Source organism: Hippocampus zosterae, chromosome 19 (genome assembly GCF_025434085.1).
Source record: "Hippocampus zosterae strain Florida chromosome 19, ASM2543408v3, whole genome shotgun sequence".
Lineage (NCBI taxonomy): Eukaryota > Metazoa > Chordata > Actinopteri > Syngnathiformes > Syngnathidae > Hippocampus > Hippocampus zosterae.
The window spans coordinates 2,085,696-2,110,642 of NC_067469.1; the positions used below are offsets into that span (position 1 = coordinate 2,085,696).

General features: G+C 45.6%; 2 protein-coding genes and 1 long non-coding RNA gene across 4 annotated transcripts in view; 1 reads left to right on the forward strand and 2 right to left on the reverse strand.

Moving 5' to 3' along the window:
• Nucleotides 1-24,947, reverse strand: part of LOC127591972 (neurexin-3b-like) — a 154,285-nt gene that overhangs the window by 13,883 nt on the left and 115,455 nt on the right. The window contains 3 exon segments of the mRNA XM_052052285.1: nt 6,565-6,875; nt 7,937-8,026; nt 13,200-13,371. Of these exon segments, the coding sequence (XP_051908245.1) occupies nt 6,565-6,875; nt 7,937-8,026; nt 13,200-13,371 (573 nt within the window).
• Nucleotides 20,068-20,767, reverse strand: LOC127592020 (uncharacterized). Its single transcript, XR_007960045.1, has 2 exons — nt 20,669-20,767; nt 20,068-20,185 (listed from the first exon to the last, which is right to left on the reverse strand). It is a non-coding gene; the product is annotated as an uncharacterized LOC127592020 (long non-coding RNA).
• On the forward strand, nt 21,066-24,153 carry LOC127592003 (cellular tumor antigen p53-like). Of its 2 annotated transcripts, none has more exons than XM_052052362.1 (10): nt 21,066-21,157; nt 21,207-21,282; nt 21,364-21,543; nt 22,396-22,570; nt 22,674-22,786; nt 23,006-23,115; nt 23,218-23,342; nt 23,484-23,575; nt 23,654-23,724; nt 23,834-24,153. In XM_052052362.1, exons 1-10 carry the CDS (start codon nt 21,075-21,077, stop codon nt 23,925-23,927), a joined length of 1,119 nt encoding a protein of 372 aa, XP_051908322.1. In that variant the 5' UTR covers nt 21,066-21,074; the 3' UTR covers nt 23,928-24,153. The 2 variants fall into 2 exon arrangements, with proteins under 2 accessions (XP_051908322.1, XP_051908323.1); XM_052052363.1 differs by having other exon boundaries at nt 21,237-21,282.

A 24,947-nucleotide genomic window follows, 5' to 3' on the forward strand; every position in this document is an offset into this window, starting at 1 on the left:
TATTTACAATTTTCCTTCACATCATTTAATTATTATTATTATGATTGTTATTTTTTTATATAATATATATATATATATATAATATAATATATATATAATATATAAATAATAATGATAATTTTAAAAAAAGCAAAAACTAAAACTAGCGCTTTCACAACAGCTGCCGCTGTTGTGAAAGCGCTATATAAATCAGCATGTATTGTATTGTATTGTATTGTGTATTATGCTTGTGTACCATCATTATTCTCCTCTACCCATTTGCACAAAGCAGGGTCCATAAAGTCATGCTTGGATGAGTTCATTGCTGGTAAACTTGACCCCAACTCCGTCAAAATCAGCTAGGAAGCTTTTCCAACACCTTCCGATTTCTCTTCTTGTAGCTTTCTGGCATGACGTGTCCTTTAAATTTTGTTTCCATACTGTCATCTATATACTAACACGAGTACTTCCTCAAAGGGAAGTTGGAGGGATTTATTTCCACCAACGTAGCATAACATTATTTGAAGTCCGACGTCTATTTGACAGCGGGGGGCTTTGACTGCGTGCATAATTGCGTGCGGTTGGAGAGTGGATGGCGAATCATTAGCTCAGAGATAAAATGGGAATAGAATGGTTTCGACGGCGGGATAGCGGTGAGATATTTGAGGCGAGACGTTTCATGATCGAAGGGAAAACGATAATGGCGTATTAACATAGCCGCCGAGCGTACTTAGGCAAATAAATAAATACATAAATAAATAAATATGCCATCCTCTGCCTGTGTGTGAAAGAAAGCAGAAGGCTGTCAGTCGAAACATCACACCCAATTTATCTCCACGACATCGGTTCTGCGTCTTAACACCACAAACAAACACCGCGGCCAAATCAATAAATAAGCAGTCCTCATTAAATCAGCTTTTACTTCTGACTGCTTCTGCACATCCTCGTGGGATCAATAGAGACAAACAGAAAAGACAGCCCTTCTGGAACATCAGGCACAACTGAAAAGATGTTCACAGCTGAAGAACCAGCTCCACCACCACCACCACAACAACAGCAGCAGCAGCAACTCGAAAGACGGGATCAAGACAACGGCATCCAAATCTTTTTGAATTACAATTTCCAAACCGCCGACATGCATTGCATTATATCAGCCCACGGCGACGCCAGTAAAACGGTGCCTTGAGATACGAGTGACCCGACTTGTGAGTTTGGTACAAGACGGCATTCAAGTTTTTTCTTTGACTTGGATGCCCCCCCCCCCAAAAAAAAAAATCAAATAGGAGTAAACTAAACTCAAATTAGGAGCATGGAGCATTTCGGCATTGCATGAACAGTTCTTCTTCTTCTTCCCGGTGCAAGCTTCCGGTCATACCAAATAAAGACAAAAGCGAATTACACATGCATTGAAAACAACGCTTAGCTTTGCCTTAATGTCCATTAGCTTCATGATTAAAAAATAAAATCTAAATGCCATAGACGGGCTAACGTGACATGTTGAAATTCTGCTTTAACACCATACTGAAAAGGCATACATTCTTTATCCTTTGCGTAGACCGACTAATATTGAAGCGCTTTTTAACATGGCAAAAGCCCCTCGTTAGCTTCAGCTGTCTCACTAGTCCATCGTCTTCTCCCCTGGGGTCAATAAAAGCAATGTCAACGGCTAAAAAGGCTCCGGGGGGGGCTTACAAACATGACATGAAGCGTGAGTATGATAGCGCTGTTTGGGAAAGCGAATCAGAACACAAGCACAGACTCTGTTCCACTGAGTCATATCATCATGCAAGTTGCTCTTGAACACACCGCAGTCAGAAGAAATGACCTTCAAATGCTTTTCTTCCCTGAAGGGCTGGAGGAAACTGAGAAACAAAGCCTTTTGAGAAACAACACATTATGGAACCCCATTACTTCTTCTATCATACCCAATTTGCTTTATTTACAAAGGCAGAATGCCTGATGGCTACAACCGATGTGTGTGTGTGTGTGTGTGTGTGTTTTGAGCAGATGAGAGAAAAAAAAAAAAGAAGCCAGACAAATCAATTGTCCTCAAGCACTTCATCCCAGCAGACAGTTGCCATGGATATGCAATATGGTTACACGTTGGGAGATCAAAGTGACGACGCGGAGGCAAGGGCATATCAAAGGCAGGATTCAAAGCAACTTCTTAATATTCCCCGCGGTGCCGCTTCGTCACCTCAAACTTTCAGATACTTCATAGAGACGCGGCCAAAATCGTCGCTACCCTTCTATTCGACAAGACTCCACTTTGGTCTGCAATCACTTCAAACCCACCAGACTCAAAACGTAGAAAAACAATTTGTCCATCCATCCGTTATCCGAACTGCTTATCCTCACGTTACTTATTTTTTATTCTTTAGATTTTGTAAGTTTTGGTTACAGGAGGTCGTCTTCTCTTTTCATATTTCATACTCGCTTGAGTGAGTTGACAAAAAGCTGTCCATACAAGCTTTGCGGCTTGGAAATATGCAATTTGGTGGTATCAGTAGCAACTGGGAGGTTTTCATTCTTTAACAAAGGATACGGACATTTTTTTCCCCCTGTGTGTGTGTGCGTGTGTTCCTTAGAAATACTTCAGGCAGAATCTCTTCTCATGGGGAACTCAGATGTTTGACTTTGAGCTTTACTTTGCAACTATCTCACTCCTTTCCTGTGCCTCTCCTATCTATCTGAGGTTTATGGAAGTTGAGGACAGTCTGTTGTGCTTGTTATCACGTCCAATCTGGGCTTTGGCAGGCTGACAAGGCAACACGCTTGTATTACACGGGGATTCACTGGCACTGTGCGCTATTCCTATCTGTCACACTGACGTAGCTCGTTCGGTCCATGTTCCTGATTCGGGGCCAGAAGAAGAACGATCATGATGGAAATGGCATCACGGACTGGAAGCTAGGGGGGGGGGGGATGGAAAAAATAAAAAAAAATAAATACATTGTGAGTCAGGCGGCCCGGTAGGCCAGTGGTTAGCACGTCGGCTTCACAGTACAGAGGTACCGGGTTCGATTCCAGCTCCGGCCTCCCTGTGTGGAGTTTGCATGTTCTCCCCGGGCCTGCGTGGGTTTTCTCCGGGTGCTCCGGTTTCCTCCCACATTCCAAAAACATGCGTGGCAGGCTGATTGAACACTCTAAATTGTCCCTAGGTGTGAATGTGAGCGTGGATGGTTGTTCGTCTATGTGTGCCCTGCGATTGCCTGGCAACTGATCCAGGGTGTCCCCCGCCTACTGCCCGAAGACAACTGGGATAGGCTCCAGCACCCCCCGCGAACCTAGTAAGGATTAAGCGGTTCAGAAAATGGATGGATGGATGGACATTGTGAGTCAATTCAAAGAGAATAAAATCCAGGATCATCTTGTAGGGCCAAATTGTCCAGTATCATGATCGCCTAAACCAAATGTTAACATTTCCAGTGAGCTTTTATGGGTATTAACAGAGAATAAAAAGAGGGCGGGGCAATGGCTGGACGTGAGGAGAGCGTCTCGCTGGAAAAGATGACTAAAGCAAACAAGAGAGTGCTCAACTTCACGGGTGTTGGTTTCAGCAAAATTGGTTATGCGGCGATTATTTCTCTTTTTCTCAAGGACCAGCCGGCGCATACGGCACGGCAAAGGGTTGGCTGGCGCACAGAAAACTCCAATTGCCCCGAGGCCAAAGGCAGCCACTTTCAAACAGGCTCGTTCATCTTCTCCTGGAGAAGGAAATGGTTTTCGGCCCTGATCCTTAATCAATCCCCCCCCCCCCCCACCCCGCCGCCTCAGTGTACAAGGTCATCAGGGAAGCCGTGCGATAAACAAACTCACTCACTATATGCCATCAACAGACAAGCCTGCAGATTTGTGTTGATTTCTACCCTTTATGTTATCGGATGCATGTGGGCTATCGAGGCTCGGCGGCACCAAAAATAACTAAATAAATAACTAGCGCTGCATTTGAAAGCGGCGGCCCGGTAGTCCAGTGGTTAGCACGTCGGCTTTACAGTGCAGAGGTACCGGGTTCGATTCCAGCTCCGGCCTCCCTGTGTGGAGTTTGCATGTTCTCCCCGGGCCTGCGTGGGTTTTCTCCGGGTGCTCCGGTTTCCTCCCACATTCCAAAACCCTGCGGTTGCCCGGCAACCTGTTCAGGGTGTCCCCCGCCTACTGCCCGGAGACAGCTGGGCTCGGCTCCAGCACCCCCCGCAACCCTAGTGAGGATCAAGCGGTGCGGAAGATGAATGAATGAATGTTCCATAAACATTTTGTATCCCATTTTGGTGCTACCCTTATATTCATATAAATGATCACTAATACCATGGAAATATAGTGGGGATTTTTTTTTTGGGGGGGGGGGGGGGAAATAAGTTCAATTAAAGACCAAAGAGAATATAGCCCCTCATTGCAAAGTCTTAACTTTTTCAAAAGGCTTAGCGCAGGATTTAATAAGTCTTGTATAATCCATGTCGGTGTGCAGGCACCCGCAGTGGGGTTAGATTGCATCTGTTCAGAAAGAAGAACAACCTGAATTTGAGATGTAAATTCCCTAAATAATATGCAGGGTGTTACTTAATCCACATGTATGTCAAACGATCTGCGGCACAATTAGGGGAACATTTGAATTTCTGTCATTTCCACCGTGGGGAGTCAACGCTGACTATATGGCTCAGCCTTGGCGCTCTCTTGCCCGCACTTTGGTTCTGCATTTCAATTGCGCAAAAGGCGCATACCTCCATATACGATTGTTTTGGCCCTAGTTGGGCCAGCGGCGTGCTGCGTAGGTTGTCGGCCTGATGACACGGGAGGGTTACGCGCGCAAACATACGCACGCACTCCCACAAACAAGCATCATTTCCTCAGGTTCTCTACAAGCTGTGAACAATGTAGGGGGGACATCCATTACAAGCGTCCCTGTGGCGTGATCACCCTGCAGCGAGCTGCTGGTGCTCCAACACTAAGCGGCAAACTATCACGGTCGCACAAATAGAAGATCACACGTAGCAGTAAATTCAAACGCGTATTTTCCTGTGACGCCTTGTTCCTAATTTGATATATTCCAAAGAGACAACAGATAAATATGGCGCATATGCCCTGGATTTAAGAAAGACCCGCCCCCTTTTTTTTTTTTAGAAAGACCCGCCCCTTTTTTTTTGAGAGGGCCTAGTGCAGACGTCCGACTCACAGATAAGGCGTGTAAACGCAACAATGGACAAGAGCCGGGAAGGAAAAGAAAGCATCTTCTGTCTGCGTGTCCCCTCGGAGTGATCATTAATTAAGCGTGAGATTGGCTCTTGCCACCCGGCGCTCGTTGTGGCGATCCAAAGCAGTGGAGGGATTTGCTAAATCTCACCTGAGAGACCGAGACAGCAAGTGTTTGGGAAGTGGACTGAAAATAGATTGGCGAGGAGAGAATATAAGTTTCGGTCTACTAAACACACACACACACACACATACACGAGGGCGTATTTTGTCAAAAGGAAGAGGACTCTTTAAGGCCGAATTTAAACAAGGTTCAAGTCCCACAAATTGTTTTCTGCGAAGCAAAAGTTTGTGAGGTACATGAAATTATGACAAATAAGATGCACTAAGGGCGGCCCGGTAGTCCAGTGGTTAGCACGTCGGCTTCACAGTGCAGAGGTACCGGGTTCGATTCCAGCTCCGGCCTCCCTGTGTGGAGTTTGCATGTTCTCCTGTGTGGGTTTTCTCCGGGTGTTCCGGTTTCCTCCCACATTCCAAAAACATGCGTGGCAGGCTGATTGAACACTCTAAATTGTCCCTAGGTGTGAGTGTGAGCGTGGATGCTTGTCCGTCTCTGTGTGCCCTGTGATTGGCTGGCAACCGATTCAGGGTGTCCTCCGCCTACTGCCCGAAGACGGCTGGGATAGGCTCCAGCACCCCCCGCGACCCTCGTGAGGATCAAGCGGTTCGGATGATGAATGAATGAATGAAGATGCACTAAACAAAACAACGCAATTCTGCTTATTTTTTAAGATTTTTTTTTTCCCCCTCTCAGTCCACTAAAAAAGGGTAAGCGTGTGACAGATTTGGCTTCTTCTAAAGTGCCACCATCACAGACCATCTGTTGCTGAAGCTCAAGAAGCTAACAAGCAGTGAATGCTACCTGGAGTCCCAAATCTATGCCAGCCGTGCCTGCAGGCCTGAGAGAGTTATTGCTTGAAAAACGAGCAACGGCTTGTTCAATTTGTCTCCTGTGTGTCAAATGACCACACGGCTTGATTACTTTCTTAGCACAGCATGCAGCAGCATCCTTGGCTTGGAGTCGGACTGACAAGAGACAGCTGGAGACCAAAAAAAAAACAAAAAAACAGGAAAACGGGGCAATGGAGTAAACGAGAGACAAGCTGCAAGTTTGTTTGAACGCGTCTACCCTTGAAACGTTCAACTCCCCGAGCCCGTGCGTGAGGCAGCTCAATTTACAATCCAGCCGTAGCGACAAAACGCAAGTCAAGGAGACACTTTGTGTGAACTGACTGTCATCCGGCAAAACATGGAGGACTCCAACAAAACTTTTTTTTTTTCTTTAAATTGAGTAACTGGACAAATTGCGTTACTCTCAAATGTGACTTGACATCTTACCTGGATGGTGGGTGGCGAGCGCTGCTTGCGAGTGGTGGTCGTGGACAGGGTGGTGGTGGTCTCAATAAAGGTGGTGGACATCTCAGGCGGTACAGAGGTGGTGGTGCGTGCAGCGCCCCTACTGGCCGGCACGTCGCCCACCAGCCGAACGCTGCCGTTCACCTCGATATTGGCGTGGCCTTCGGCGGCCATGTTGAGCACCTTGAGCCCGTTGTAGTAGAGGCCTGAAAGCTGGCCCTGATAGGGCCGCTTGCGGTCATTTCCACCAATGGAAATTGTCGCTTGGGTGTTGAAGATAGTGAGTTGCCGGCCTGGGACGGGAGGAGGAGGAGTTATTTAGAAACCGGTCAATGTGATGTGAATGTAGAAAGTTAAATGCTTTCAAGCTAGTGACTCTACTTTTTGATTTTAAATCATAGCACAACTATATAAACAGCAAACTACTGCTACATGAGATGTCATTTTTTTAAAAAACTGAATGTACAAGCCCTAATGCTAAAATAAGTGTCTGAAAAAGAGAACACATACACATGAAATAAATATGGCACAGCCTGCCACATTCTGCACTCAACAGTTTGTACAAAACTGTGAGCTCATATACTTGAATAGATGTCAGGTGCAACGATAGAGAATGAGCAATCCACGTTTAACACATGTCCAATGGGAAAAAAAATAGTCATTAAAATGTGTACAAATACTGCGAAAACATACCATGCATTCATGATGAGATGGAAAAAAAAAACAGAGATTTTGTTAGGACTGGCAATTAAATAGCTGATTGGTATAATGCAAGCTTATTATGTGCATGTTTTCATACATTGGGAGCACAGAATGAGGAAGGCCGGGGGGGGGGGGGGGGGGACAAGATGCTCATGTCACAATGAAATAGCACATGTGCAATCATGCAGGCGGTAGCACTTAATGGTATATTTTTTTTAAGAGATGTTTTAGCACTTGTTAAAGGGACTTTATAATCAGGTTAGATTGGTTTTGTGCAATTCACTTTAAATGTCGTTTATAATGATGTTATGTTGAGTCATGAATTTCATTATGCAGCTAAAAGAAGGGTTGAAGCAGTGAGGGGGGTTTTCATCTCCCGATTCTGGAGATTTGGGGGGTTTTCTTCCATTCCCTTCCCAGTCCCTTTAACTGGTTTCAAGGCTACAACCAAAGATTTCAACGATGATGATGATGATGGCAAATGAGAGCTAAGGGTGAATCAAAAATGGAGGAGGTAGCAAAAAAAAAAAATGAAATAGTTTACATGTTTTTAAAAGGGTTTAAGGGACAGTTTTCCATTCTCAAAGGGAGCAAGCCGATGGAATGAGAGCATATCAAAGACGTACACGGGAGATGTTGGATCGAGCTTTACCTTTCTCCTGAAGCCAATCTTCTATGGGCCGGGTATATTTGAATGGGATTTTCTTATTTGCCATTTGAAAGCGCTCAATGTCGCTGTTGCCTTAAAGTTTAACAAACAGTTTGAAAGGGTTGGCAACACACAAAACACATTTATACAGTGGTTTAGACGACTTTTATCTTTGTTTATGATTTTTTTTAAAATAAATATTTATGCAGGTTTAATCAAGTATCTTTTGGTTATTATTCTCTTTTTTTTTTCTTAATGTTAAACGATTCCACATCACATGTAAATCACATTGACCATAGGAGCTAAAAAAAAAAAAGAAAGTATGATTAACCTTCAATAATCACATATTCTTTACAAAAGCACCAAATACATAAAAGTCTGCAAAAAAAAAGCTAAAAAACATTCATTAAGTTTTACAAGTGAAACAATGAAGGATACTAAGCAGTCAAATCGGGAGACATCCATAAACCGTCTTCTTGTCACGCTAATTGGAGGTAATCGTGCGCTAACTCCCACTGGACACCACCTGATTTTAAATCTCTCGGGCCACACAATCGTTTGCTGCAGTGTTTTATGTGCAGGAAAAGAAGCATGTGGCAGGTTGGGCGAAGTGTCTGAAGTCATGTAGACACTTACAGCCTCCCCCTTGCACCCTCGTCCCCAAATGCCACAAATGAAAGGTAGGTCATTAACTTTGGCAGTTATTGAAAAAAAAAAGAAAGAAAAAAAGGATTGAGCTACAGGAAGAATCCTCTATTTTCACTTCCCTATTTCTAAGCTTGCATGACGCATTATTAAAACAAAAACAAAAAAAGTGGAGTGTGCATTTCATCGCCGCACTGTTAACAGCTATAAATCTTTTTACGTTTACGTTTTACAGAGACAGATGATTTACATTATTTCCTGGGGAAAATGGTTAAAAAAATCCTAACTTTGATTTCATTCATCTTCCGAGCCGCTTGATCCTCATTAGGGTCGCGGGGGGTGCTGGAGCCTATCCCAGCTGTCTTCGGGCAGTAGGCAGGGGGACACCCTGAATCGGTTGCCAGCCAATCACAGGGCACACAGAAACGAACAACCATCCGCGCTCACACTCACACCTAGGGACAATTTAGAGTGTTCAATCAGCCTGCCACGCATGTTTTTGGAATGTGGGAGGAAACCGGAGCACCCGGAGAAAACCCACACAGGCCCGGGGAGAACATGCAAACTCCACACAGGGAGGCCGGAGCTGGAATCGAACCCGGTACCTCTACACTGTGAAGCCGACGTGCTAACCACTGGACTACCGGGCCGCCACTTTGATTTCATTTTTTATCAAAGTTAGAGGGACCCATTCCAAACTTTACCATTATTATTATTTTATGTATTTATTTTCGGGGGGTTAGAAATGATTGGTCACCCACATAACGTTGAAGAGTGCCATGTGATGGTTTGGTGGCTTGCCCACCACGTTATTTTCACTGAGGTCCCATGAAAGCACCAGAGTGCGTCAAAATGGTGAAAAATGGCCCCTCTGCGAGAGGCTACGGGCATTTTTGTCTATTTGGAGAAGATGAGCACATTTGATGGACTGCGGACCCGTCTGGAGCTGGATATATGGCGCCCTTGCTTATATAAACACATCATAACACCGAAGCATGCCTTATATTTTTTTTGAACGATACCTCCACTTTCTCTGGCAATGTTTCACATTTATTTTCTATTCTGAACTCATTTTGCATCGCGTGGTTATTTGCACACTGCTTTTCACTTTGGGCTTTCAACGCAATCAGCTGCCCTTGCGCAGCTCAGTCACTTTCTTTGGCTGCGTAATTACCTCTCCCCGTCATTATCTGTTTTTGACACCTTGAGGTCAGTCCTCATAGATGCTTTGCGAGAGCATTGAAAGTACTTCCAATGCCACCCAGCTCCTTGTTTTATACTTTACTTTCAGAATGATACAAACCCCTCTGAATTGTCATCTCACTGGGCGGCACAGCTATGGGAGTGGGTGGGGCTAGTCAAAGGAGCAATCGGTTGTGGGCCGTGGTCTCCAAGTGCGCGCCTCACAAAAGCGGACGTGCTTCCAATCATGTTGTAGTGCGCCGCATGGAGCGAAAAGAGACGCTTTAATTAAACTCGGCATTGAACACTCACACAACGCCGCAGCCCTCCCTTTTTTCAGTTTGCCAGCCTGCGCTCCGCTATCAAATTCCCGACAACGGGTCTGACCCGCCTCCCATGCGTCACGCGGGATGTAGACCGCCCACAAAAAAAATAGATAAATATGTGTAAAATGTTTGATATGAAATTCATATGCACTCCTAAAAGTGCAGCAAAAACCAACCGATGTTATTTAAATGGCAGCTCGCACCTCATAACAGCCTGAAATGCTTATTAAATCGTCACCTATACCGACTCGATCTTCTCATATCTGTGCTGGGATGCATTTATTCTGAACAAATATGACACATTTCCATTAGTGCCGCAATTAAATGTAACTTTTCTTTTTTTTTAATGTTAACACAACCGTCTCCAATTATTTTTGCCATTTTAGAACTGTCCTCAAAAACTCCTACTCCTGAGACTTTCAACCCAATAAAAGGGAGCGAGCAGAGCGTAAAAGCAATTGAGAGAAAATAGGGCCTTTTTCTTTCTCCACGTATTACTACTCCTCACTCACAAGCCTCGTATATTCCACAGCATAAGTATCACAGAGCTGCGCGAGTGCATGTCTCCAATATTCAACCTCAGCTAACTTCTTTGCACCTACCGCCTCTCTATGCATCCATCTTTTATTCGAAATGCTCATATTTAGTTGGCATATAAGCATTTGCAAGCTTTGATGAATCCATTCATTCATTCATTCATCTTCCGAGCCGCTTGATCCTCACTAGGGTCGCGGGGGGTGCTGGAGCCTATCCCTGCCGTCTTCGGGCAGTAGGCGGAGGACACCCTGAATCGGTTGCCAGCCAATCGCAGGGCACACAGAAACGAGCAACCATTCGCACTCACACTCACACCTAGGGACAATTTAGAGTGTCCAATCAGCCTGCCACGCATGTTTTTGGAATGTGGGAGGAAACCGGAGCACCCGGAGAAAACCCACGCAGGCCCGGGGAGAACATGCAAACTTCACACAGGGAGGCCGGAGCTGGAATCGTACCCGGTACCTCTGCACTGTAAAGCCGACGTGCTAACCACTGGACTACCGGGCCGCCTTGATGAATCCATAAAACAAAAAATATGTTGGTGAGATGTCCAATTAACACGAGCCCAGCCGGAATGCAAACACCTTCCACTGACAAGCAATCGAGCGACACCTCTGTCCCCAATTCCCAACCGGGGAGAGCGGGCAGGCCCCGATCTGGCAACTGTTTATCGAACAGCCCCGGCGCCCCGTGGCGCCTTGCCACCTTCTCGCTAAACACAGAGTGCGAGGAATCACTCGATGCATCACAACGTGGAGTTACTCATGAGATGCTTTTACAAGGGATAAAAGGTAGGGGGAAGGGGGGGGGGATCAAACGCTAGCTGTGTAATTACCATCACTGACTGATCCGCAAAGGACCCCGCGCCAAAGAACGAAAATTAATTGCAATGCATTCAGGTGGAGAGAAAACAGGAACCATCTCAATTTGAGCACTTCATCATTATCATTTGAAAGCTTAAGGGATAGAAATCCGTGCCGTATTTTTCCATTTGCGGTCCAGCTGGTAAACATTCATCAGACTCTGAATGGGCACTTAACGGAATATTAAGGGGCGGGGGTGTTGGTAAACAACCGCGGTGCATTGATGCAGAGGGCACTTTGAGGTAATTAAGAAGACGGCGGGGGTCAAACGACTCTGGCAAATTAACGACTGTTGAAAGAAGGGAGGAACGTGGGCCCCCGTCTCCAGCTGGATGAATGTGGTTATTAATTTGATTTTTGTTTAAGCACCCTGGCTACCATGCCAAACATTTACTGCCAATGTGCGGGTTTGTCACCCCCTATGGACTCAAGTTCAAATTCTGGATGAGGGGACGAATGTGGCAAATGATGTCGGAAGCGGGACCGTTCCTTGCCGTCAGTCTCGTAGTTCCACTGGTATCAAGGGGGAGTCGTGTGCTACATTCATTCATTCATTCATTCATTCATTCATTCATTCATCTTCCGAGCCGCTTGATCCTCACTAGGGTCGTGGGGGGTGCTGGAGCCTATCCCAGCTGTCTCCGGGTAGTAGGCGGGGGACACACCCTGAATCGGTTGCCAGCCAATCGCAGGGCACACAGAAACGAACAACCATTCGCACTCACACTCACACCTAGGGACAATTTAGAGCGTCCAATCAGCCTGCCATGCATGTTTTTTGGAATGTGGGAGGAAACCGGAGCACCCGGAGAAAACCCACGCAGGCCCGGGGAGAACTCGCAAACTCCACACAGGGAGGCCGGAGCTGGAATCGAACCCGGTACCTCTGCACTGTGAAGCCGATGTGCTACTACATAAGTGTACTTAAAACGCAGTCGCTAAACCGTTCTTTCTTCGTATGGTCCAAGAAAGCCAAGGACGGACGGCCAATGGCAAAAGAAAGCCAGCGACAGAAGGGATTAACATCACCTGCCCGGCACGGAACCAAACTACAAGCAGTGTGCCAGGTCATGCCAGGGGAGGATGGGGCACGGTTGGTGGCGGCTTGGGGGGGTCAGGGGGGGATGCTGGAGGCATGTTGAGAAGTCAACAGGATCAACATTCATTTGTGTACTGTTAGTCTTATGTTTGGATTTTTTTTTCTCCAACATTTCTGTTTAGATGTACTGTACAGATTTGGCCTCCACAAAGAGGGTTGTGCTTTCAGGACTATTTGTTAGTAATTGTCGTGAGTAAATCTATTTTGACAGTGATAGCCATCTGCAAAGGCGTTTATTTTGGCGTTGATCCTAAAAAAGCTCGGATGAGAGACTTGTGTCAACATCCCAGATGTCTGCACATCTTTTAGTAACGAGCTGCAAAGTGGTACAAAAGCACTTTCTTTAGGACATTCATTTTTGGAACCAAAGAGCATGGCACATTTCCCTGTTCATTTCTCAAGCTGGCAATGTTTGGAATAAGATTTGGGACATCCTGTAGCGCGAAACACAAATGCATGATTTTTGCTTTATACAGGGAAAGGGCCACGTGCGATTTTAGCTACATGTCGATACCCTTTAATTTACGCAAATAGGTGGCGTCCAGTGGTTTCAAATGAATAAACCTCCACTAAGTCGTGAGCAAATGACCGTATATAAAGTAAGAGCGTACCTGAAGGAAAGTGCTCATTGATGGGCCAGTTGTCCACTTGTAGCGTAGCGTTTCCTCCATTCCTGGTGAATCGAACCAAATGGTATTTGCCATCATTTACCGCTGTCGTCATCTCTTTCACACTGATATCCACCGTCCCGATGTTGAAGGTCACACCTACTTTCCCTTGCTCCTGGAGGGAAATGAGGAAAAAAAAAAAAGTCTTAGTTGAGTCCTAAGCCTCGCTATGGCCGCTTGTCGTTGGGCGTTCCGGGAAAAGCCATGGTGTGTGTCCTCAAAGATATGATATGCAAAATGGAGTCAGCTGTGTTTAGGCCATTTAAAAAACAACAAACTTTTTACACCTGCTTGCACGCGTCTGGTAAATTACCAATACCCGCCCCCGTCACTTATTCTGTTCATTCATTCATTCATTCATCTTCCTAACCGCTTTATCCTCACTAGGGTCGCGGGGGGTGCTGGAGCCTATCCCAGCTGTCTCCGGGCAGTAGGCGGGGGACACCCTGAATCGGTTGCCAGCCAATCGCAGGGCACATAGAGACGAACAACCATTCGCACTCACACTCACACCTAGGGACAATTTAGAGTGTTCAAGCAGCCTGCCATGCACATTTTTGGAATGTGGGAGGAAACCGGAGCACCCGGAGAAAACCCACGCAGGCCCGGGGAGAACATGCAAACTCCACACAGGGAGGCCGGAGCTGGAATCGAACCCGGTACCTCTGCACTGTGAAGCCAACGTGCTAACCACTGGTCTACCGGGCCGCCGGTAGATGAACACTTTTGACTTTTTGCCGGGTTTCTCAACTTGGCTGTCCAAATCATCCTTCTCTTGGCCTTGTTGAACCGGCAAGCCATTAAAACAATACGTGAGCGAAACCGAACATCGACCCAAACTGATCATCGCTGCCAATTTCTGGCGTACACAAACAGCAACCTCGCTACACTTCTGATACCGTCGCTAAGTCCCCCCCCCCCACCCACCCTAACCGGACAGAAAGAAATAACACGCTATTGTGCAGAGTTAACTTTCTGTCCTTCCCACTTAACTCCTGGTGTGGCCCTCCCACACTGCACCAATGTTTGATTGACAGATCCAATTACGCTTTTTATTGGCCCGTCGCTAGCACGGTGGGCCAGCACTTCATTGTCTCGGGAGCAAAGGCCTTTTGTTCCCTTAAGTGGAAAAGATGATGGCTGCTATTCAAGCCGTGCACAACATACGGCAAGGCCAAAATAAATGAAATATGGGAATTACCAACCCCCACCTCCCCGACCCCCCCCCCCCCAAAAAATAAAAAATGGACAGAAACCGTTGAGCCCTTGCTAACTTTGAAAGAGAGCAGATAAATTGACAACACAGCCGGGACAGAGTTAACATTTTGAAAAATGATAACTGACTATCATAAAGAACTCTTTCCATTACCAAGCGTCTCTCATCCTGTGAGCAGCGAGTGTTTGTATGAGCCGGCGTTTTCCGTGTAACAAACACTGACACTTGTAATTCCGCTGAGTAAATCCTCCCATCTGACTGCTTTGAGCTGGCTCCGACTTGTTGGCACAAGACGTCTCTGTGGTTTCCACGTGACCCGACACACACCGTCATCAGTAATAAGGCCCAGCGCAATCCAATTCAATGGCGATCAATGCCTCCGACGCATGCAGTGCCGCGAGCGGAGTGAGACAGAGAGGATCAGTTCAAGCGGCGCTGGCCGATCCTTCAGACAGCTATCTCAGCAGAGATGGGCCGCACACAATGGACCCCCACCCCCTTCCCCGGCTCACCGAAACGTCCTTTTGGCAAAGCCGCAGACTCTGATACACAACTGATAGGCTGCTTTTGTGGCGGCGAAAAGCTGACAACATCGACAAAAAAAACCCCGATATACTCAAGGAGAAGATGCGGTCTTTAAGGTCAAAAGCATGTTATTAAAGAGGGAGTTATTCCTCCCCACCTCGACAAGGTACTGCATTGCAATCAAACCTTGATTGAAATCTGGTATGAGTTGTCGCGGGGAAGACTCCAGTGGATCTATATTCGGTCTCCGGTGGCAGGAAGGGAGATGTGATCTCAAGAATGTGAACATTCAAAACGTCCCAAGAGTGGGAGTTTGGGTTACATATCCCGCCTTTCATCTGACAGAACCCTCTTGAGTAAGCTCGTATGGTCAGGGGCCATCATAACCCGAGAGCGGAGGCACTGGAACTCCACAATCAATACGTTGGACAAGCTCAGATAAAAGTGCGGCGCAGTTAGATTGATGGACCCTGGGCCCTGGCGGGGCTAAAAGCTATTCATCTTCACTAATTGACAGAGGGGCGGCCCGGTAGTCCAGTGGTTAGCACGTCGGCTTCACAGTGCAGAGGTACCGGGTTCGGTTCCAGCTCCCGCCTCCCTGTGTGGAGTTTGCATGTTCTCCCTGGGCCTGCGTGGGTTTTCTCCGGGTGTTCCGGTTTCCTCCCACATTCCAAAAATATGCTTGGCAGGCTGATTGGACGCTCTAAATTGTCCCTAGGTGTGAGTGTGAGCGTGGATGGTTGTTTGTCTATGTGTGCCCTGCGATTGGCTGGCAACCGATTCAGGGTGTCCCCCGCCTACTGCCCGGAGACGGCTGGGATGGGCTCCGGCACCCCCCGCGACCCTAGTAAGGATCAAGCGGTACAGAAGATGAATGAATGAATAATTGACAGAGGTAACTCATAGACGGTTACAGTGATTTGGTCATGTGCAAACGCATGCCAAACATTTGCCCACGAGAAAGCGGGCGCCATGTTGTGTGCTCGACCTTTCGGCTGTGCGGACACCAGAATCAGAATCAGAATCATCTTTATTGGCCAAGTATGTAGAACACACAAGGAATTTGTCTCCGGTAGAACACGCTGCACTAGTACCATCGTAAACAACAAAATCATTGAACCATTTTAGAGTAACCGGTAGTTTTGTAGTACCATTTTGTGGTGCAAGAAGAGTGACTATGTCAGTGACTGTTTAAGGAGTTAATGGCTAGAGGGAAGAAGCTGTTTAAGTGTCTACTGGATTTGGTGCGCATGGATCTGTAGCGTCTGCCTGAGGGGAGTGGCTGAAAAAGGTGGTGGGCAGGGTGCGGGGGATCCAGGAGGATTTTCCGTGCCCTTGTCTTGATTCTTGCAGTGTGCAAGTCCTCAAGAGTGGGTAGGGCGGTGCCAACGATTTTTTTCTGCCGTCCTAACTGTCCGTTGAAGTCGGATTTTGTCCTTTTTTGTGGCGGCCCCAAACCAAAACCGTGATGGAAGAACACAGGATTGATTCGATGACTGCCGTGTTGCCCAAGTTTGGGGAAACCACATTGAAAAAAAAAATGAAACCCCACATTTACACCGAGAAACCGTCTTTGCTAAGCTAGATTTCAAATACCGCAGCCCATAAAGTCAGGCCGAGGAATAACAACCTTGGTTCCAGATTTTCAATTCACTGTAGCATCTACCCAAAAAAAATGAATAATAAATTGTAAGATTTATTCTTATTAAGCAAACAGAGACTCCGGCAGCAGAGATGAATCGGCGCTAGCATGGCTTTACATCGCATGCACTATTTAAATGAGCACTTCTCAAAATAATAACCGAGTGTATCAAACATTCATTCACACGCTCCTAATTGTCTGCAGAGCTGCAAGATTGAGAGCCACAGCCTCTAAAATATTGCTCACACCTAAAAGAAGCGAGGGATCCAACATGGGCTTTTTTTTTTTTCCACACCTGAGAGCGCCTCGAACTTTGTCAAGTGGACGGGAACAAAATGGCGTCCGCTTGGCGTTACTTAGCGCTCCTGTTAGGTAGCCCCTGCAGCGGCAATAGCGTCAGTGCCCTGGAGTGCCAGCTAGCGTTAGCGCCGATTGAGGAGCAAGAATGCATTATTAACACAAACGCAAAAGACGCGCCGCTGGAGAAGGTAATGGCTTTGACTCCCGCGTTCGGGCTCAATGTCAAAGAGGGAGCCTCGCACTTTGATCCTGCGCCAGCGAATATGAATCACACAGGGTCAAGGCTTATCAATTATTTACAGCCATTCTCTCCCCATTTCCTGTTTGTCTGCTCTTGTGGCTGTAACTTGCTCTGACACTAATGGCGGACCGCCTGCTGAAAACATTTATCAGTGTTAGTGCAGCGTCCTCTCCGGCGCTACATTATCACTCTCGGCCTTTCGCAACATCCCAGTAGCAAGCGTGCGCCCATCTTAATCCGCATCAACTTACTTGACTGTACGTGGCTTGGCTGCAAGCAAAGTCCTTGAAGAAACTTTGCTTGGGGGAAGGTGCCAAAGATTTCAAATGCAATTGAAACAACAAACAGCACAGAGACGAACAACCATTCGCACTCACACTCACACCTAGCGACAATTTAGAGTGTTCAATCAGCCTGCCACGCATATTTTTGGAATGTGGGAGGAAACCGGAGCACCCGGAGAAAACCCACGCAGGCCCGGGGAGAACATGCAAACTCCACACAGGGAGGCCGGAGCTGGAATCGAACCCGGTACCTCTGCACTGTGAAGCCGACGTGCTAACCGCCGGACTACCGGGCCGCCACAATACAATACAAGCCGATTTATTTTATGATGATGATGATATGACTGAAAACTTCTGTTGAGTTGGGTCACACTGGGGGGCCTTAACAGGGGGCTAGACCGGTGCCGCAGTGAGTCACGTACTGTGAACTATCCTCCACCTCATCTGCTGGGGTGGCACAGACGAAAGTGCAAGGTCAAGAAAAAGAAGTGAGAATAAGAGAGAGCGAAAGCAACATGTCCGTAGGAAAGATTATGATAGGGGGGAGGAGTCGACCGAGGTGACAAGAGGTAATAATCTACCGAGAATTGAAGCGTTAGATACTCCATCACAATCTTTTGGACTTTTTCCTATTTTTTTTTTTTATATTTCAATCTGTCGTCTACAGTCGGCTGGAGATGAGATTAATTTTCATTCCGATTTGAAATTCATTGACTTGAAGACTTTCAATGATAACGCAAATGTGCGGCTCCGCGTTTGCATTAAGCTATGGAGACACCCGCCGCTAATGTCCACATTCATATTATATGCACAGAAATAAATCCAACTTTGGAAATATTTCGTAAATCGGAGCTGAAATAAACATTTCGTCCTTATCGTCTTGAATCATTGTTTCCCCTTATCTCATGACGCGGAAGAAGGCCTAAGTGGGCGGAATGCAGTTTCACATCACGTGTGGCGGGTGCCTAGCTAGGCAGCATACGCTGTCGCGGCGTGCTAGGTCGTGCCGGCATGACAGCATTTTCGCTTTGCGTCTATTTACATTCTTTCATATTCATAAAGCAAGCCCTTGCTTAAGCGCTTCATTCAAGTTAATTCCCCGATGACTCGTTCACGGCATTGATTGCATAAAGGTGTCGTGCTCTTCGTATCACGTGATCTGCAATAAACTAGATGAAGTGATTTGATGCTAAAGTATGAAGACGTGACGGAAGCGACAGTTCGAGAGTGGTTGACACCACAGCGTGTGAGGCGATTGAGCCTATCAGAGCGCCATGCTGATTAAAAGCGTGGCACATCTCGGCAGCTTGTCAAAATGTGTCACTTCTGTTTCGAATGACTTCCACATAAATTTGAAAACAGAAGTGAAAGGAAGCATCATGAAAAAAAGAAAAGACAGTCTTGTTTATATACTCACCCCCCAAAAAACACCACACTGTGGTGTTGAAAAGGGAGAGAAAAGATCGTATTAAACTGGAGACAGACGAAAAAATCTTCTGAGTCATCAGAATATGGGACCCCCATTTGATGAGGTCACCCATGGCATGCGTTTGAGAATTTGACAGCAAACAAGAGGGAGAGAACTTACATTAACAGCATTTGAGTATGTAACCGACACTTCTAAGAACAGATACGCAGGCGAGAATGTAGGTCACTCTGTCCCTTCTAATTCAAAGAACATACATGCAAATCGTCTATTTCTTGATTATGTTGGACACTTTCAGGGCAGGCTGTCATCAAACTATGTCTCCACTAAACTTCAATTTTTGTTCGAGCTATGATGGGAGTGGGTGGGGGCGGGGCGGCTTTTATTTATGCACTCTGAAATAATTTCCTTGCATTGGAGTCTCCTTAACATTCTTTCGGGGTGTGCTTGTCTTTCCTCGTCAGTTATTCTACCAGATTATTTTTCGCCTCGCTGTGTCGTAAAAGGAATTACATGTCATGAAATTAATTGGCTCAAAAATAATAAGGCACGGGGCGTTTTTTAAAGGCAATTTTCTTGTTCATAAAAAGAAAGTGCAGAAAGATAAGCGCGTATCACAAGGCAGAGCAGATAGCGCCCGTTTGCTGCTTGGCTCGCTCCCAGTTAACTAGGACGCCTGCAGAGAGGAGGCTTGAAATGTGATTGCAATGTAAGTAGGTGCCAATGTCATTACAAATACCATTAATGCTAAATCAAGCGCTGCAAGTGATTGGCTGCGGTTACGCCGCGTGTGTTGGTGATTGTGCATGCACATAATCCATGTAAGCAATTTGGAGTGCAAAATGCTCAAATACGGATTTAGTAGGAAATGATAATAACGACAATAAATAAACATTGCGTTCTGGACGTTTTGCTCGACGAGACATGCCTTATACCTGAAATATGTATCGCTAGAGATAAAAATGATTATTTATTTATTTATTTATTTATTTATTTATTTATTTATTTATTTATTTACCTCAATTATTATTTACCAACCAATCATTTGTCAACATTAATAAAATACTGTATTTTTCATGTGCCATATTCACTGAAAAGAGTGGATAGTTCCCAACCAATTATTTCACGCGAAAAGCGTCACGGGGCGAATAAGCCCCGCCCTCCCGCCTGTGGTGGGAATCCCCAAAACAGTCTGCTGCTGCTGGACGGGGTCTGGTGAAAATACTTCAGCTTTTGTTTTCTAATCGGCTCGACTTTAAACCAAATTGACTCATTTGGCCACTCGGTATAGTAGCCTTGCGATTCCAGGTACGTGCCTTCTCAACGACAGCGCCTTGTTTAGAGCGGAAAAAGGTGTCGCCCAACCTAGTTGCAGCATGAATGGTAATGCTAGGCAGCTATGCTAACGTGTTCCGCTTTCTTTCCACGGTGCGAGAATGCGTTTATATGAATTTTAAAGCGTCCGACTAGCGATCGGATGAATGATGGGATGAAGCACGACGCATACCGTGATTGAGAGCGATATTTTTTTTCTTTTATCGATCTGCTTTTACATTTGTGACTGGATGCGACCGGGCCCCCAACCAATTTCCTTGCCAGCAGATTGTTTTGTTGACTTTCGTCGAAGGTCCCGCTTAGTATTTTTATCGGACAGGCGAATAAACATCACCTTGAACTTCCCTGTGAGACGAACGATTGGCATGAGATCTTTATCTTTTGAGCTGTATAGACGTTGTCTGTAACAGTGGTTCCGATGTAAAACAAATGTGTCTCATTACACTTGTTACAGTACTTCACCTTCCGATGTGGGGGCTACGTTCCAGACCACCCCCCCACAATTAGTGAGGTCTGGGATATCTAAACACTCCAAGTTTTATAGCATTTACGGCACTCACTTTTCTCAAGGTCTTTACACACGTTAAAAATAAAACAAACATCTACACAAATGCTTGCTTTCTGTGGCCGTAAAAAGGAGGACGGAAGGGATTGACATTCATTTGCCGCAAAACAGGAGACAGAACTAAATCCTAATGAACTGTGCAAAAAAAGGTATATATGTATAGTCCCAGATGTTTTAAAATTTCCATTAATACATTTGAACTATAGTACAGGGAAAAAAAATCGTGTCAATTGCTGCTCCCTTGCAATCTTCCTCATTTTTCTCCTATTTTCTAGACATCAACAATGGACCCAAGCCTGGGGGACTTGTCTCTGAGCCAAGAGTTCCTGAATAGTCAGGAATCATTCAGTGATATCTGGCAAACCTTGTAAGTTCATTTAAAAAAAAATAAAAGTTAACATTTAAAATGAAAACAGAAATGTACACAATTTGCTTTCTTCACCAAGCATGACAGGTCCTGTTGATGATAATGACTCTTCCGGCAACAACCAGGTAACAGTGCTCGGTCTACTTTTTCCTTGTTTGCAAAACTGTTGTGTTCATTTCTATTTTGCCCCTGTCCCTCTCACGCAGCTCAACGAGTTACAAGAACAATTTAATGAAGATATCTTTAACATGACACCGGAGCCGCTCACCAATGAAGGCGTCCCGCCACCGGCCCCCACTGTGCCGGTCACCACAGACCATCCCGGGGAGTACGACTTCCTGCTCCGTTTCCAGAAGTCTGGAACTGCCAAGTCAGTTACATCCACTGTAAGTTCCAGACTCCAACCTCTTAAGATATAATTCCAGCGTAATAAACATTTTTTTTTCTATCAGCCATGGTTATTTCTTTGTTTGCACAGGAGAGTGCTGAGGTTTTTGATTTTGAGATTTGTACAAGAAATTGGCTAACGTTGGCTATTGTCATTTTCGGTGGCTCTGTGGTGACATCTTAAAAAAATATATATATATACAAATTCCGCCATGTATTTACATTTATGTGCCCTAAAAATTCAAAAAAATTTTTTTTATAAAGCTCTAAAAGAGTTTTATATATTTTAATTATTTTAATAATGACAAGATTAAATAAAAACATACCTGACTGTCCTCCCACCCCCCCATAAAAATGTCTGGCTCACACTAAACTGTGAATGATCCACCGTGTCCAGTATGTGGCGGAGGCCTGAGACAAAAAGTTGCTGCTCTATCTAGTTTTGAATGTTAACTTTCAACAGGCAAGTATGCAAAACATTTTTGGAGAACACATTTCATCAAAAGTCAAAATCTTACCTCGGCAACCATTCCCAAACCGCTCTTTTGTTTCTCCCTCTCCCTAAGCCACTGATTTTCATTCATTCTCGTCAAATCGCATCATTCTTTTTCACGCAGCGTGAGCCAATGGCTGTGCTTGTGACGCAACCCACGGTTGGTCACTTGGGTTCACGTTAGACTGATCTGGCTCGAAAAGTCCCCCCCCCCCCTTCCATTTCCCTGCTTGTGACTTGATGGCAAGAGCTGAACATGAAGGGATATGTTCTCCCTCACTGCCGTTTTGCAGCACACAAAGGGTTAAAACGGATTTTGCTAAAAAAAAAAAAAATCTTGTCTGAACTTTTTGGTCAGTTTTCTGGGATGCTCAACAAGCTGTACTGCCAACTGGCTAAGACCACTCCGGTGGAAATTCTGGTGGGCAAAGAGCCGCCGGCGGGCGCCATCCTCAAAGCCATGGCGGTCTACAAGAAAACAGAGCACGTGGCCGACGTGGTTCGCCGGTGCCCCCACCACCAGAACCAGGATGGTAACGTCTTGTTCCATAATTTGAAAAAAAAAAAAAACAGACAACGTGGGGGGGGGGGGGGGGGGGGACCATAAAATGGTCTTGTATATATATTGCCATCTAGCCGCAGAGCACCGCAGCCATCTGATCCGAATGGAGGGCAGCCAGAGGGTGCAGTATTTTGAGGACGTCTACACCAAGAGGCAGAGTGTGACCGTTCCCTACGAGCCCCCCCAGGTACATCACAAAAAAAAATAATTAAGTTAAAACCGTCACCTCCTTGGAGTAAACAGGTAAATGTCAATAAATTAAGCACTGAAAAATCAGCCAAAACGGTCTCACATGAAATGATATGCTCGACATGCCCCACCCCCACACCCCCCTGCTGCCCCTCATGGTAACATTTTGCCCTAGCTTTCCGACATACAAACCCAACAAAATCTTTTGTTTTTTTAGTTGGGCTCTGAGATGACAACCATCCTACTCTCCTTCATGTGCAACAGCTCCTGCATGGGAGGGATGAATCGCAGGCCCATCCTCGCAATTTTGACTCTGGAGACCCCCGAGTAGGTTGTGCTTTAATCGCGTTGGACCCCGTGTCCCCCCCCCCCCCCTCCCGTCTAAATTCCTCATTCATTACGGCCACCGTTAATCTCTGTCCTTCCCAGGGGTGTGATTTTGGGTCGAAGGTGTTTTGAGGTGCGCATTTGCGCCTGTCCCGGCCGGGATCGCAAAACCGAAGAGGAGAACCACACCCAGATCATAAATGGCACCAAGCAAACTAAGAAACGAAGTGGGTGTCCAAAATGACCAAAAAAATTGAACTTCCCAATTAAATTGCCTGTATCTTTTGAACATAACTTCTACAGACTCTTTTTTGCAGTTGTGCTCAGTTCAACCCCCCCCCCCCCCCCACCCCACATTGTGTTCACAGAGAGCACCCCGGCCACGACCAGCGCCCCCGTTAAGAGGCCCGTTCCCACCTCCAGCATGGCGGGAGATGACGAAGAGATTTTTTATTTGCCCGTACGTCATCGCAAAAGCTGAAATTTCAACTTCCTTATTTTGGATTTTTTAAACATCACGCAAATCATTTCCTTCCAGATTCGAGGGCGTGGCCGTTATGAGCTCTTTAAACAGTTCTACGAAGGCCTGGAACAACAGGACAAGAAAGGGTGAGAAGTTTACACCGGAACATTTTTTTGGGCAAGTTCCAAAGCCACTTTTATTCAAACAATGTCTTAGAAATTTTTTAATTTAGATTAAAAAAAAAAATCTTTGCAGAAAAAAGTCAAACGCGGCGCTGGACCAGGACGTGCCGATGCCAGTCAGTGGGAAGCGACTTATGCTGAAGGGAGAACGCAGTGACACTGAATGAAAAGTCCACCAGCCCGACTCCCTTAAAAAAAAATTATGCAAACAATGTGGTAAAAAGCGAGTCTGATTTTGTACTGTTTTTTTTTGTATCATTAATGATTACCTTTTTTTTGGTGTCATCAAATATTTTATACTGTAGTCTGACACGGGTTAGGTGCCCAGTCCTCCATTTGGAGCAACTGTTTGCCTTTGTTACACATTTTCCCATGAATAAACATTATCATATATGTGGTGTTTTTATTTTAATTTTTTTTTTAACCACATCTGCAGTCTACACTTAAAACTGTACGTGTCACCTGACCTTACTTTTGGCTAAAGAGACTTACAAAAAGGACTTGGCATCGATACCCTGGATGAATTTGTGCGTAGCAAATTGAGTTTACTGGATTACATTCTCCATAATCCAGAAAGTAGCCTGATGATTCAAAAAAAAAAGACGTTTTTGAGACATGTAATTAATTGTCAAAATGATGAAAATGTGCCCTGCGTTCCTAACCTGGATTCAAAATATTGCACAAGACACCACTAGCAGTGGCAGCATACGTTCTGGAGAGCCAGCCTTCAAAGGAAGTGTGTGTGTGTGTCTCAGCAAGTTTATCTGTCATAGAAGGAGGACTCCTTAAACTGCCGTCCCCTGAAGGGGGATTAGAGACACACAGCACCGATTTGGCCTCCATCTCTGTTTTCCTATAAATCTAGAGTTCTCCTCTCTCTTGTCTTCCTCGCTGTCTCTCATGCGCTCGCTCCAAACATCAACGTTCCATCACTCCCGTCCCTCTTTGCCAGGTTGTGCTCCACTGAGCCGGAGTTAAAATCTTAACTTCGCCTTAACAAAAAAAAAAAAAGAAAAAAGTACATTAAGGGAATTTTTGGCCGAAATTTAATTGCCTCGGAGTGGCTCCGCCCCTTCTAGACAATTAACAAATTTGTCACATGCTTTATCAATAAAATATGAAAATGCTGATCACGTGTGTTAGGCATTTTTCACATGTTCCAAAAGCAACGAGCATTAGGGACATGA

Coding starts and splice junctions, on each gene's coding strand:
- LOC127592003 (XM_052052362.1), top strand. CDS start 21,075: ATGGACCCAAGCCTGGGGGACTTGTCTCTGAGCCAAGAGTTCCTGAAT. Junction 21,283..21,363: donor ACTCTTCCGGCAACAACCAG/GTAACAGTGCTC, acceptor CCTCTCACGCAG/CTCAACGAGTTACAAGAACA. Junction 21,544..22,395: donor CCAAGTCAGTTACATCCACT/GTAAGTTCCAGA, acceptor CTTTTTGGTCAG/TTTTCTGGGATGCTCAACAA.